This window comes from Bactrocera oleae, chromosome 3, assembly GCF_042242935.1.
Source record: "Bactrocera oleae isolate idBacOlea1 chromosome 3, idBacOlea1, whole genome shotgun sequence".
Lineage (NCBI taxonomy): Eukaryota > Metazoa > Arthropoda > Insecta > Diptera > Tephritidae > Bactrocera > Bactrocera oleae.
Genome location: NC_091537.1, coordinates 83,589,373 through 83,603,179, shown reverse-complemented (window position 1 = coordinate 83,603,179; position 13,807 = coordinate 83,589,373). Strand labels below are relative to the sequence as shown.

The 13,807-nt window shown below is 30.8% G+C and overlaps 1 protein-coding gene and 1 non-coding gene across 6 annotated transcripts; both read right to left on the bottom strand.

Annotated features, from left to right (window-relative positions):
• Positions 1-2,307: 2,307 nt before the first annotated feature.
• Utx (Utx histone demethylase) lies at positions 2,308-13,550 on the bottom strand. Of its 5 annotated transcripts, none has more exons than XR_001331159.3 (16): positions 13,405-13,550; positions 12,927-13,330; positions 12,721-12,829; positions 10,063-10,238; positions 9,840-9,968; positions 9,542-9,767; positions 9,288-9,465; positions 8,823-9,131; positions 7,506-8,046; positions 6,082-6,926; positions 5,716-5,840; positions 5,035-5,454; positions 4,606-4,815; positions 4,362-4,488; positions 2,727-3,016; positions 2,308-2,665 (listed from the first exon to the last, which is right to left on the bottom strand). XR_001331159.3 is itself a non-coding variant. In XM_036370516.2 (16 exons), exons 1-16 carry the CDS (start codon positions 13,467-13,469, stop codon positions 2,804-2,806), a joined length of 4,020 nt encoding a protein of 1,339 aa, XP_036226409.2. In that variant the 5' UTR covers positions 13,470-13,550; the 3' UTR covers positions 2,308-2,803. The 5 variants fall into 5 exon arrangements, 4 of the variants coding, with proteins under 4 accessions (XP_036226409.2, XP_014102634.2, XP_014102637.2 ...); XM_036370516.2 differs by having other exon boundaries at positions 2,308-3,016; positions 6,082-6,827; positions 6,885-6,926; XM_014247159.3 differs by having other exon boundaries at positions 2,308-3,016.
• On the bottom strand, positions 5,533-5,661 carry LOC118682301 (small nucleolar RNA snoR83). Its single transcript, XR_004978078.1, has one exon. It is a non-coding gene; the product is annotated as a small nucleolar RNA snoR83 (small nucleolar RNA).
• Positions 13,551-13,807: the final 257 nt, after the last annotated feature.

Genomic DNA, 13,807 nt, shown 5'->3' with positions numbered 1-13,807 from the left:
AGACAACGAATACTTGTATCCTCAAACAAGATAACGTTAACTTCGTTTGCACGAAAAATATAATATACTTCAAAAATAAAAAAGTTTCCACACAAGAACTTGATTTTGATCGGTCAGTTTGTATGACAGCTATATGTCATATCTGAATAATTTGTTCGGAGCTGGTATCGTTTCTTTGAATATAATTTCGTAAAGATATCTCGTCGAATAAAAAGTTTTCCATACCAAAACTTGATTTTTAATATTCAGTTCGTATGGCAGCTATACGATATAGTGATAAGATATCAGCGGTTCCGACGAATGAGCAGTTCGTTCCCACGACAGTCGGGTCTACGTAACCGGAACGAACAACAACAACAATGACAGACAAACAGATGGATATGGATAAATCGACTCAGCTCGTCACGCTGACCAATACATATATTCTATATGGTCTCCGACTCTTACAAACTTCGTGGCAAACTTAATATAATACAACCTGTTATAAAAATATTATCGTTACGAAAAACTACAAAGTTTATATAATTTTCTTTTATTTATTAATTTCACACTACGTATAAATTATACAGTAATACGCATGAAATGTTTTTTTTTTATTTAATTTTTTCTTTTTTTATGTAAAGAATATTAAGTTAAATGAAAACGTGAGCCGACGCCATCATTCACAAATCGGATGGCATAATACAGACACGATTATCATTAAATACAATACATTTGGATACCAAGAAATCGACTATTAATAAATATATTTACATTAGACGCAGGCATAAAGAGTGCCGGACTTAATTCAGCCGGCTATTTAATGCATTGGCTAAGCCCGTTTCGAATTTAACTAAAATTGTTGTTAACTTATCTTACAGAATTTCGCACACAATTTTTTGTTTTTCTTATTTTTAGCACCCGTCTTACACACACACCAATACTATAAATAATATGTATACAATACGAAAAAGAAACATACTTTTTGGCGCATATGCAATATTTAGCGCATACTTGACATATTACCCAGATGAAACATTTCGGACAATTTTTTCAACTTTTTGTTTGTTTTGTTTTAGTGGTGAAATATACTTATATGTATTACTAACAAAACACGTTGTGAAACGGACCGCCAGTTAAAATAAATTTGTTATATTTGCTTGAACAAAACTGCCTTTAGACGCCTTTCAGCCAGACATGGTCGGCTTGTTTACTGGTTGCTCCATCTCATTTTCAAATATTGAACACTTATGTGTGTATGTATTATATATATGTATATATATATACATGTACGTACTTCTAAAATATATTTTTCCATGTAATTATAAAAATATATTCGTTTGTTTCGCAGGTTTTTCTTTAATTTTTCTCTTTTTACTTTAAACTAGAAATAATATCTGGCCTGAAGATTTGTTGTTTTCTTTTGTTTTTAATTTTATTACACGTTATACAGCACACGTTTATGTTTTTTGTGGTTTTTATTTTAATTTTTTGAAATTACATTTTTTATTTTGCTATTTCGTCCTCATTACTTTTTTTTTGTTTTTATTGAGATCATTAATTACATATACAGGTTCTATATATTATACGTTTGTTTGTATGCTTGTGCTGTAGCGCTGTTATTTTCGATTTCATGTTGAGCTTGCGCTATGCTTCTTAACTTTTGAATATATGCAAAAAATATCCATATTCAAATGCTTCGTAGCGCTTTATTTATATGCGTGCATACGTTTTTGGTGTATATGTATGTTTGTATTGTTGCTTGTTTGTTAAAGACAATATGTCATAATTTATAAAAGCTGTATGATTTTAAGTAATAATTTTTACTTTTTCTTATATTTATATATTTATAGTGTGTTTGTAAGTATAAACTTAGCAAACATGATTACGTTTTTTTTATCATCAATTTAACTAAAACTCGCTTTTACACTAATGAAACAACCTAATTGTTTTGTAGCAACAAAATTACGCATTTGTGGTTTGTAAATATAATTTTTTTTTTTTTTTAAATTGCATTGTTAAATAATTCACATTTAAGTAAAAGAAAAAACAAAAACGCTTGTATTATTTGTATTCGATTTAAATAAGTTAACTCATACTTTTCTCTATTTTTCGTGTGACAAAACTAAATCCAACCATTTTCGTTCGCTATACACAATTTGAATGAATTATGTAAAGTAAAAAATAAAATCCACAATTAGAATTAATTATGCAACGCAAAAAATACGATCCACATTACGCATACATATTTTGTTTGTATGTGCTTTTCAAATGCAAATGTATACATATGCATGTTTTGTAATGTTTTATAAGAACAAATTAAATAGCTATGTGTAATAATTACTATTATTTAAATGTATTTTTTGTATATAATTCTCGCACATGTACCATGTATAATTATATACTTATTTATATACATATGTATCGCATAGATGAGAAATGCCTTAAGTGTCTAAGAAATAAAATTACGTAGAACAATAATGATGATTTATGTATGTATATAGGGCTAATCGTCTATATGAAGAGCGTAAAATTACTCGTAAACTTGCTAAAAATGAAATTGTATTTTGTATAATATTATAAAAATATGCCTACGTAAGTATAATACCAGTGCATTTTTGTTGTTGTCTATTATAAAAATTGTATAATTATTTAATATTAGCAATAGACCTATATATCCGACAATCTACAGAAAAAAAATATATATATATATGCAAATCAACTAACGAATGTCTTTATCATTATACCATTATCAGCATGAAACATCATCGACATCATCTTGATCGTCATTCTCATCATACACGTTAATATAATTATTATAATATTAAATATTCGACGAATTCGGACTTTGTGGCAGTGTCTGTGGTACTTTATACAACGCGAAAGCATCGTAAATTTGTAAAAGTTCGCTTAAACGATATTCCTCCAAACAAACGATGCCTTGCAAATTTGGTGATAGCTTACGTGCACAGGCCATACAGTGCACAACGTGACGCTTCTCTTGTTCTCGTATAAATAAAATGTTAAAAACTTCAACCTGCAAGGTAAGAGAAGATACAGAATTAGTAAACTAAATGGTTAAAAGGAAAAATATATTATTTTAATACTAATAAATATTAATCATAATAAGATATAAAATAATGTAATAATAAAAATTAAAAAAAAAAGGTAAACGAAAATTTATATTTATTAATACCACACATATTGATGATCAGGGTTGCAAATCATGCATCAAGATTATGAAAACATTTTTTCTTTTGTAATCCTGAAAATTTACTTTAAGAAATTTTCAAATTGCCAATTACAAATATCGATCAGAAAAGTAAGAATTCATTTTTTATCCCAAAAACCAGATTGATATAAAAAAAATTGAATTCCAAAAACCTTATTAAAAAAAATGTTTATCCAAAGCAGGGTTGCAAATAATTCATTAAAAAAATTATTAAATTAACATTCCAACTAAAATTTTCTAATCCCAAATACGGGATTAAAATTTTTTTATTCAGATTGAAATTTTTTATTTTTTATTTTTCAATTCGGTAGATGGATCCGGTATGTCGGATTAAATCTTTTTTTATTTTTTAATCCAGTATTCAGGATAAATAAAAAATTTTAATAGCACATACCAGATTAAAAAAAATAAAATTTTTAATCCCAAAAACCGAACCAACTGCCGGATTGAAAAATAAAAAAGTAAAATTTTAATCTGAAGCATATAATTAAGCATAAAAAAAATAATTTGCTTTAGAATTCACATTTTTTCGGGATCCCGAACAACGGGATTAAAAATGGAAATCTACTTAAAATTAATAATTTTAAATTAAAAATTCGCAACCCTGATCGGAAGTTTATAACTAATAATTAAAAGAGACATTGTTTTGGAATTTAAATTTTTTTTGGGTTTGCGTACTTCGTACTTTGTCTTTTTTTCAGTTCTTAGTTCTGGTTTTATAATCGGAATTAAAACTTCCAAAATAAAACCGCGAATAGTTTTTATTTAAAAACTACGCAAAACTAAAAATATCTGTATCATAAAATCTTTGCGCGAAAACGCACTTAGCTTAAAAATTTTAATTTCAAATAAATCAATTAAATTACCTAACCTAAAAAATTAACTATTATAACCACTTTGTAGGCGATTGAATAACAGCTCAATCAAACAACGATTAAGGCTAAATATATACAAATATTTGTTGGTCTGCCATCAAATGTACACTATCCAGCAGTGAACATATCGGATTTAGCAAGACCCATGTGCAATCTCATAATTTTCCGTCAGAGGGGCAATCAGAGTGCTACTAAAGTGTTCACTCCAAAGTATATCCGCGGATGTGGAGAAACAAATAGCTAGTATAACTAAAAACGAGTGGTGTGACATTTACCTCGCATTGTCCACAATAATGTGAGGCTTCATTTTTTCCACGCCCATGAAAGCGCACTTCCACGCCTTTCGATTTTACATACTCCAAGGTGTGCACAACATTTTTCAGTGTCTGCAGCAGACACATTCTGTAAATTCAGAAGATTGAGATGTTTATTATAAACATTAAAGTAGTTGAAGAGCCTTACACATATTCAAAAATATTTAATTTTTATAATGTAAAAAATGATAAAAATTTTACTTACTTGACAAGTTCAAACAGTTTTGGGTCTGAAACTTTGATATTTCTAGCGAGATTCCAACTGAGATGCACCATGGGCACAATACTTTTGAAGTTTTGCAGTTTATTCCATTCATAACGTTCAATCGCTAGGGAATATTGTCGCGCTGTCAGTGGGCCCACATTCCATGCTATATTATTGCACCAACCAACTGACTGCACCCAATGAACACAACTGCAATGGGAGTGGATAATTTATTTTATTATTATTATCTATAATTTAACAACAAACTAAGTCAATTGATGATTTTTATCAGATAACTCAATCTCTACACAACGTTTTTCAGTAGAACGAAAGTTAGTATGTGATTTGTGTTTAACATCATTTGAGCAGACAACATAAATTAACAAAAAATTAGAAGTATCAATTAAGTGTTGCTGTGCATTAACTTACCCTGCATTGACCCAAACCAAGTCGCCCGGCCGTTGTATGAATCGATAAACTGGTATATTCTCCTTATATAAGTCTTCTAACACCGGCCACCATGAACCGTGCAAATAGCTGATATTATTTTTTTCGCACAGATTATGTATGCCACCCCAATAGGCATCGGGCACGGCAAACCATTCACAATCGCCCGGACCAATATTTATATTTATCGAGCAGAAATTGTTATTCTCTTGATGACCCGGTGTACGACTACCCGGCACTTTCATGTATAATTGCACAGTATTCATACCCAAAATTACATGACCGACATGTGACAACATATTGGCTGCCGATATGACGCGCGCAAATGCCGGCAGTTTTTGCAATTCAGCAAGCTGTGAACGCCATTTTCGTTCATCCGACAGATCTACATTGGTGCCAAATCTGGAAATGCAAAATGTACATGTTTAAAAACGCTTCTGGCTAAACAACAAAAAAAAATATATATTTTCTCATATTTTGAATTGTCGCGAGCCCTACTATCAAACGCCGTTCATTCATTAATTTTTAAAAACGGTGTTAGCGAAAGGCCCTGCTTTGTTTTAGCACTTTAATGAATAATATTGACTATTAGTAACGTCAATACTAGATTAATAAGTGCAAATGTTTGGTTTTTAATTTTCGCTTAATTTTTTATTTCATTACCTCAACATTTTGTTTCCATTTTTAAGCTTTTTCCGCTTGCCACTAACATTGGAATTGCTCACAGAATCTTTAGAATCCGAATCAGACATTGTTGGTACGCCAGCTGGTCCTTTATCATGTTCATCCTGTAAAGGCAATAACATATTTTTGATAATTTAATTGCAAAACATTAAAATTGCCATTCGAATATGTTAGCAAATGCGTTAAAATATTTTAATAATATTTATATTTTAACGCATAATCAGATATTTAATTATCATCAACATTCTTTACTATGTAGAACGAAAGTTATAAAATAAATGTGATCATCACATAAGAATTAGTAAAACTTAATCAGAGCAAAATACAAAAGATGCTGCTACATACCTTTAAACTGTCTTGAAAGCTGGATGCCTGATATTGCGCATATTTCGCAATAGTCGTGTGCGATCGGTGTGATATGCATGCCCACACACGTTTTGCTTGCGACGCGTCCCAGTTTTCATCCGGTGACTGATGCACTTGTGTGCGCACCTCAACACTATGATCGGGATTGGCTTCGACGAGCGTTTTAGTGGAGAATAGACCCAAGTCTAATTTAAGTGCACCAGCCAAGCCACGCACCACAGCTATCGGATGTTTTAGGCAGAACTCTTGCAATTGCGGACTGAAGGCGTGTTTCTTATTCTCCAAATGTACGGATGGTGTGGGCGGCAGTAGTTGTTCGCGGGTAAGACGTTGTGGCGGGCAATCTGGCGGCGAAGGCGGTGGCGCATTTATATGTAATACGGAACAATGAGGCGGTGGTTCTTCGAGTGAGAGATTTTTAACAGCTGCAATCAGTTGTTTCGAATCCATTTGTATGCTAAATTTCGAGGGCTCTTCAAGGTCATCATCGTATTTATCGTCGTATTCATCATCACGCAGGTTTTCCGATTTTATATCGGCGTTTTCTTGCGCACCAGCTTCTTCTTTTACGGCGCCAACAGTTTCTGTACTGTTAGTTTCGCCTGTTGGTTGCTGGCCACTGACGACGGATGTGCGTGTATTGCTTTTATCGACGGTGCTTAAATTCTTTTCGAGGCCATTGAATAAATCCTCAGAAGTACCGTCTATATCTTCTTCCTTAATATCTAGATTATCAGGGTTAAATGTCTTTAAAAGATCTTCAGCAAACGTAGAGGTTAAACCTTTTTGTGAGAGAAACACCTGCAGCTCTTGATCGCTGACACCTAAATAAAAGAAAACAATATATGCACTTATGAGATTTATAATACACTATATGAATATATGATATATATTTCCGCACTAAATAACTACTATGCAAATATATCGATTGTAGTATCGACTTTAGCGATTATGCTTCGTGGCAACAAAATTAAAGCTAAATATATAAATTTGTTGGTCTTCTATCAAATATGCACTATCAATAGTGCACATATAGGATTTAGTAAGACCCATGTGCAATCTCATAATTTTCCGTCAGAGGGGCAATCAGAGTGCTACTAAAGTGTTCACTCCAAAGTATATCTGCGGAGATTTTTAAAAATTAATATTAACCTATTAAAACATATTTATTTGCAATTTTTTTATTCATTAGAATATAAAAATTAAAAAAAAAATTATTTAAAACCTCTGAAAAATCAAATAACATTTACCAAAAAACTTAAAAAAAAAAAAATAATATTGTATTTTAAAAATTATAATTTAAATAAGCATACACAAAAGAGAATATATATGCAAGTATGCATGCGTGGATGTATGTGGAAACACGTGTTCGAGAACCTATTTAATATATACGGTGCACTTACCCAACTGATCATTACTCGGTGACAACTGCGTCAGCACACTAGATTCAATTGTTGACGTAGATGGCTTTGGCACTACTTTCGTTTGCTCATCAAGCGTTCCGGCGTATGCGGGAGGCGCATTCGTACTCGACGTTGCCCCCGTCGCTTCAGTAATACTTCCGGGCGTTAACGAAGATGACGGTGTGGAGTGTATGGGTTGTCCTGTCGCCGGTTGCAGCGACGGTGATTGTAATTGTGCTTGTACATTTTGTGGCAATTGACACGTGTTCTGCTGTCTCATTGCTTGTTGATATTGTTGCATAAGGCGATATTGACTGCTGAGTTGTTGGAACAACGCCTGCTCTTGATGATTAAGCGTGCTTTGGTTTTGTTGCAAAAATTGTAAAGTTTGTAGCTGTTGCTGTGAAAGGAAGAAAGCCGGTTGCCCTGGGCGATTGCCGGACTCGGTTTGTTGGAGGGCCTCATCTTTGAAACGCTTTGTTGGTACATTATTTATATTCTGATGTGTGTGTGGATATGGTGGTGGTGGGCCCTGTATTACCTTAAATTATATTCAAAAATATTCGTTTGATTAATTAGTTTTTTATATAGAAAAATAAATTTAAGGTGCAAATATTTTCCCAAAATTTGTAAAACTACTGGAAGTGGTATTTTCACGAACCTTTCACTTAACCTGACAAAATTGAAATGGAGGAAATGAACACGTTTCCTACGCGACATTGCCAACAATTTTTCGCATTTTACTATTGTGGCGTTGCCACAAAATTATTATTTTTGACAGGGTTTCCACGTTTTAATAAATATTTATAAATATGGCAAATAAGGTTGCAAACTTTATAAATTTTATTATGTAAATTAATATAATTTTATGTAAATTTTTATAAACAATTTGTTGAATACATTTAATTTATGAAATACAGTTGTTATTGAACTTTTAAATAAACTATTTACAAACATTTAAAAACAAAAAAATAATAATTATAGGACCCACCATTTTTGTATAGTATTAAGAAAAATCACAACAATAAAAATACCGGCAGAGAAATAAATCTAAATACCTAAAATCATGCAGGTGTACCCAATTCTTAATATTGTTAAAGGCAATGCTCTGACAAAATTTTGAAATGTAAGTACTATTGCTGTAATTTCATTTATTAGCATTGGAAACAATAAGATAATAATTATTACTACAATTGCATTCCGAACACTAAGCAACACTTTCTCAATAAACAGTAGCCAAACGTTTAAATTTCTTTAAAAAGCCTAAATCGCAAACAATTAGATTCACTATACGAATAATTGCAAAAGCTAACTTACCGAACCGTGAGCACTTTTGCCATATTGACGTTGCTGCACTTGCGTAGCTTGTTGATGTTGTTGCCGCGAACTCATTTCCAATGAAATTGGTAAATTCCACGCTTCTTCAATAGAACAAAGTTGTCTTCTTTTTGAAGTAATACTTGGCATAGGCGCTTGGGCTAACTGAGTTTCTAAAAATTTTATACGTTGAGACAATCCTTTACCCAAACCATGACACTCTCGTGAAGTTAAATTTCCTGTCGTACGGAGTTTAAGATTTAAATTTCCGGCTTTATTATCGGTAACTGTAGCCTTTGGTTGCGTATTCTGTAACGAATATTAGAAATTAAAATATATTATTTATCACTAAATATAAAAAAAAAATAATTAAAAAATGTTGAAAGCGTTTTAGTTACTTGAAATTGTTAAAAAAAAAATACAGTCAATAGAAAAAACTCTAACAAATATAGAAAATCAACTAACATTTTTTATACTTCTTGTTGCATTTAAATAACATGCATACGCATCCCTTGGTTGCCCACAACTTTCATACAATATTCCTAGGTTAGTCCACGCCGCCTTATGATTCTTGTCGAGTTGAACTGCACATATATACGCTTGCAGCGCGTCTGTCGGTTGACTTTGTTGCTGATATAATACCCTATAGAAGTCGAAATATGCACATTATTAAATATTTGGAATTTAACAAATTTATAAATAATTTATAAAAATATTACCCGATAGAACACCATGTATCGGCGTTTCCTTCACTCTTTTCCACAGAATTTCGATAAGCTATGAATGCGTCGTGAACTTTATTAATACCCGCATAACATCTGCCTAATAAATAAAGTGATTGTCCTGATTTCGGATTTGCTTCAATTGACTTTTGTAAACATATTATTGCATAATTATCTCGTTGTTTTTTATCTCCTAATGATTCAACGCAATGATACATCCATCCTTAAGAGAGGAAATATTTTTGGTTTTATTAAAATTATATTTTTGACAAATTAATGTAAAACACATACATACCTAATTGTCTATATATATCTGCTTTCAATTCCAATGTCAGCTCTTTACTATTAAGAAGATGATCGTAGGCCTCTTTGGCCGCTTTATGCTTATTATGAACTTCATATAGATGGGCAATGTGAAATTTTACTGAAAAATATTTTAATAGTTTAATATAGATATTTGTGACAAATGGTATATGTTTTAAAATTTTTATAATCTTGCAAGTATTGTATACACTTACTTTGTAGCTTAGAAAATGTGCATGGAGAATTGTCAATTTGGGCTAATTTCAAGTGTTTAAGTGATAGTTTATACTCCCCAAAGACTTTTAGCATAAGCCCAATGCGTAAATGAGCCTCACTAGCCCGTATAAAATTCGGGTCTTGATAAAGTAAACTCCGAAACGCTCTAATAGACCTAGAAAGCAGAAGTTATGAAATTAGAAGATGAGATATATTATTAATTAAAATACCGATTAACAATTTACATATAATTAAGTCTATGTAACTAAGACAAAGTTATAAATAACAAATCCCCAATGCTGTATAAAGGTAACGATTGTATACATATTTATTCTATTCTATTCTTCCATTTTCATTACGATGATAGCGTTATTATAAAAAAAAATTAGCTTTAGCTATTTAAGTTTACTTTTTTTATCTTTCAGCAATTTTTTAATAAATGTATACCAAAATGCGAACATTTTACCGATTTTAAAATCAGCTCATTTATGTCTAGCTCACTATGGTTCTTTTGTTAAAAATTTTGTTTCTACCAAACTAAATTTACAACAATTTTCTCCGTTAATGTTGAAAATCACTTCGCCTCCAAAATAGCGGCATTAAAAACATCTTAATATGTATGACTTTCATAGAGTACATTTACATACCCACGCATGGGATATATTGTTTGTAACTGTTTCCGCCCTGTGTGGGGTTAAATATAATATATTAATACTTATATATATACAAAATGCATGTACATAAATATTATTAAAACATTTTATTATATATGTAGCTGCGAAAGCTTTGCAAACAAATATAAAAACACAATAAAACTTTCCAAATTCAAAACAAAAAAAAAAAATAAATAATAAAAAAAAATCCATTTTCGTACCACCCCAAGATGCACATTTATGCATTAGTGCATACTCTGTTATGTGTACATACATATATAAGTGCTGCTCTACTAGACTATGCAGCAGCGAAGCACTAGTGCCTACGTGACCAGACATTTCACATACATTTTATATGTATGCCATAGAAAAATTCTAATGAATTTTTACAAATGCAATATTATTTAATAGGTTTACATTGTTTTTCAAATGCATTGATTACGAAATCAAAACGTTTTCTATTGCAAAGTTTGTGTTTTGTTTATAGGGTTAAGAATAAAGCTGTTTTTTTTTTGTTATTGGCCAGACAAAGTGTACGAGTAAATACAAATGTTTATTTTACATAGTCAATCATAATGTTTTACATTTTACCATTTAACTTACGTATTTTCTAATAAGTTTTCTTTTATTTATTTAGATGCAGGGAAATAAGATATTTCATAGATGAGGCGTTAGCGTGTAGATGTATATGAAAACAAATGCATTAGATTGTGGATCCCTTCTTGAAATATTGGTGTATACACAAACTAACACCATCAAATAATTTTCACGTATTTTATGAAATATTCTTCTTTTATGTTTACATTATTCGCACATATCATATTGATTTAAAAATTTATATACCAAAATGGTATTTGATTTCACTTAGATATATCGGTGTTAGAATTTATGTTAGTTTATAAAATATTTTCGTTTCGGTTTTATCATTCGTCAAACGATTACACATATTCATCAGTTATTCACAAATGTATTTATCATAAATAACCACACAATGCATAAAAACTTGAGTTATAGTACTTGTGTTAATTTTGGTGTTGTTAACTTCTTACAAATACACTAAATTCTATTTTTTTATTACTACAATTAAAATCACTCAATGGCAGTGAGAAATAAATATGGCGGATTCAACCGCACAAAGGCAGTGCATCGTGCCCTACGGAAGGAGTTTAGCGAACTAAAAAAGAAAATATGGGAAATATCATACACAGTGTTGCCAACAAATTTCATTAAATATTGTTGTTTGATTATGGTTTAACTTCAGTTAATTGGCAACACTTTTATAAAATGGGAAATTCCAAACAAATAGGTAATCAATTTGATTTATGATATATACATATGTATGGTTTTTATAAAACAAAATAAAAGTAATTTAACGTATAGATAACTGTTGTAGAAGTCATATATTGTATATTGGTTGGTTTGTAGTTTCCAATTGGATACATCTATCGCTTGTTTTGTATAAAATACGTAAATCTATATTATATATAAGTATAATTTATATTAAATATATAACATATTATATGAAACATTCACGAAACTAGATTTAAATAAAATGACACAAACACCTGGACCCTTGAATATAAAAGCTATTACTATTGATAAAATACGAGTACCTTTAGTACGGTACTCACCATGTATTGCATAAAGTAGAGTACTGTCGCGAATAACATATAATTCAATATTATCCTTACTTTATAAGACAAATTACACCTGACATCATTTTATTGAAAATTATTCTAATATACGCAATAAATATAAAAATAAAAAAGATCATTTATCATTATATGTACACACGACTATTAAAGATTTGTCTACTCTCAATGATACATGTATATGTATATATGTATATTATATATGCGAATGTACTCTTTATACAATAAATAATATCAACGATTACTAAAACAGACTCGAAGTCTAGTGATTGTTATCCATTGGCTATTAAAATATAGGTCATGGACCTTTATGAAGATCTCATCTTATCTACTATTTTTAATAGTTACTTACCATCTAAATGCATTAAAATGGAAATAAACCATCCCAAGCCCATACAGAAAAGGCAAATTTTTCCAGTTCTTTGGACAAAGTTGATAATACTTTTGATAAGCTGCAAGCGCTGGAATATAAAAATATGAAATTATCAATATGCACTTCGAATGATTACGTTTAAAGCGCAAAGTTAATGCCTTAATATGCGCAATATATATACATACCTTCGTCATACTCTTCAAGAAGTAAATGAAGGTGTCCCAGCTTACAATAAGTCAAAACATCTACGGAAATTTTATTTTTATCATTACCAGCGTCCCGATTAGTGGTAGAAGTTTCCACAGATGTTTGATTAGCACTTTCTTCTTCTTTCTTTTGGGGACTTGGTAAGTCAACAGGCACTTGGGTACTATTTTCCTGAAACAGTTCATCACTTCCCTGCTCTGTCTTCATCACATGTGGGTTCGATTCTTCAGGCACATCTTCTGATTTTATTGCTAATTTCTCACTTTGCTCTTCTTCCCTTCTTGATATAATAACCTTTTGTAAGATTTTCACCGCACGTTCAACAATAATACGTATGGCTGCATTTTCAGGCGCTGTCAATTTGAGAAAACCAAACTGGCGACTGTGTAGTTAAGAAGAAATTGTTGAAAGTATTATAAATTTGTACGTCCAAAGTTATTGCAATGTGGAACACACCTGTCCAAGTCAGCTATAAAGTGCATTTCCTCCACGGTAAGATTGTCCTCAGCATCAAATTCCATTTTTGTTTAATAAATTCTACGGCAACTAAAACAAACGTGTAAACTCGCAACAAAAAACAGGGTATACCGTATGTTGCCACATTTTCGTACGTCGTACAAATAGATTGAAATTACTTTACATAAAATAGAAAAACTTAGTGGATAACTACTACAGAACAGGGTGAATAGTGTTTTTCAAGTTGCCAATATTTTTGGACAATTATTGCATTTTACACATTTTTTCGAAAATAAGCCATATTATACAGGAATTTTTTATAAAATAAAAATAAATATAAAATGTTGCTATTAGTTATATCACTTTGGATATATTAAATCTAAAAATATTATCGAAATCTCAA

What these genes read in the sequence shown, in the direction of transcription:
- Utx (XM_014247159.3), bottom strand. Translation starts at nt 13,469, where the DNA reads ATGGAATTTGATGCTGAGGACAATCTTACCGTGGAGGAAATGCACTTT. An exon ending in GCAAAAGTGCTCACGGTTCG is followed by an intron (nt 8,047 to 8,822) that starts GTAAGTTAGCTT and finishes ATATAATTTAAG; the next exon opens with GTAATACAGGGCCCACCACC. An exon ending in ACCGAGTAATGATCAGTTGG is followed by an intron (nt 6,927 to 7,505) that starts GTAAGTGCACCG and finishes TCTTTTATTTAG; the next exon opens with GTGTCAGCGATCAAGAGCTG.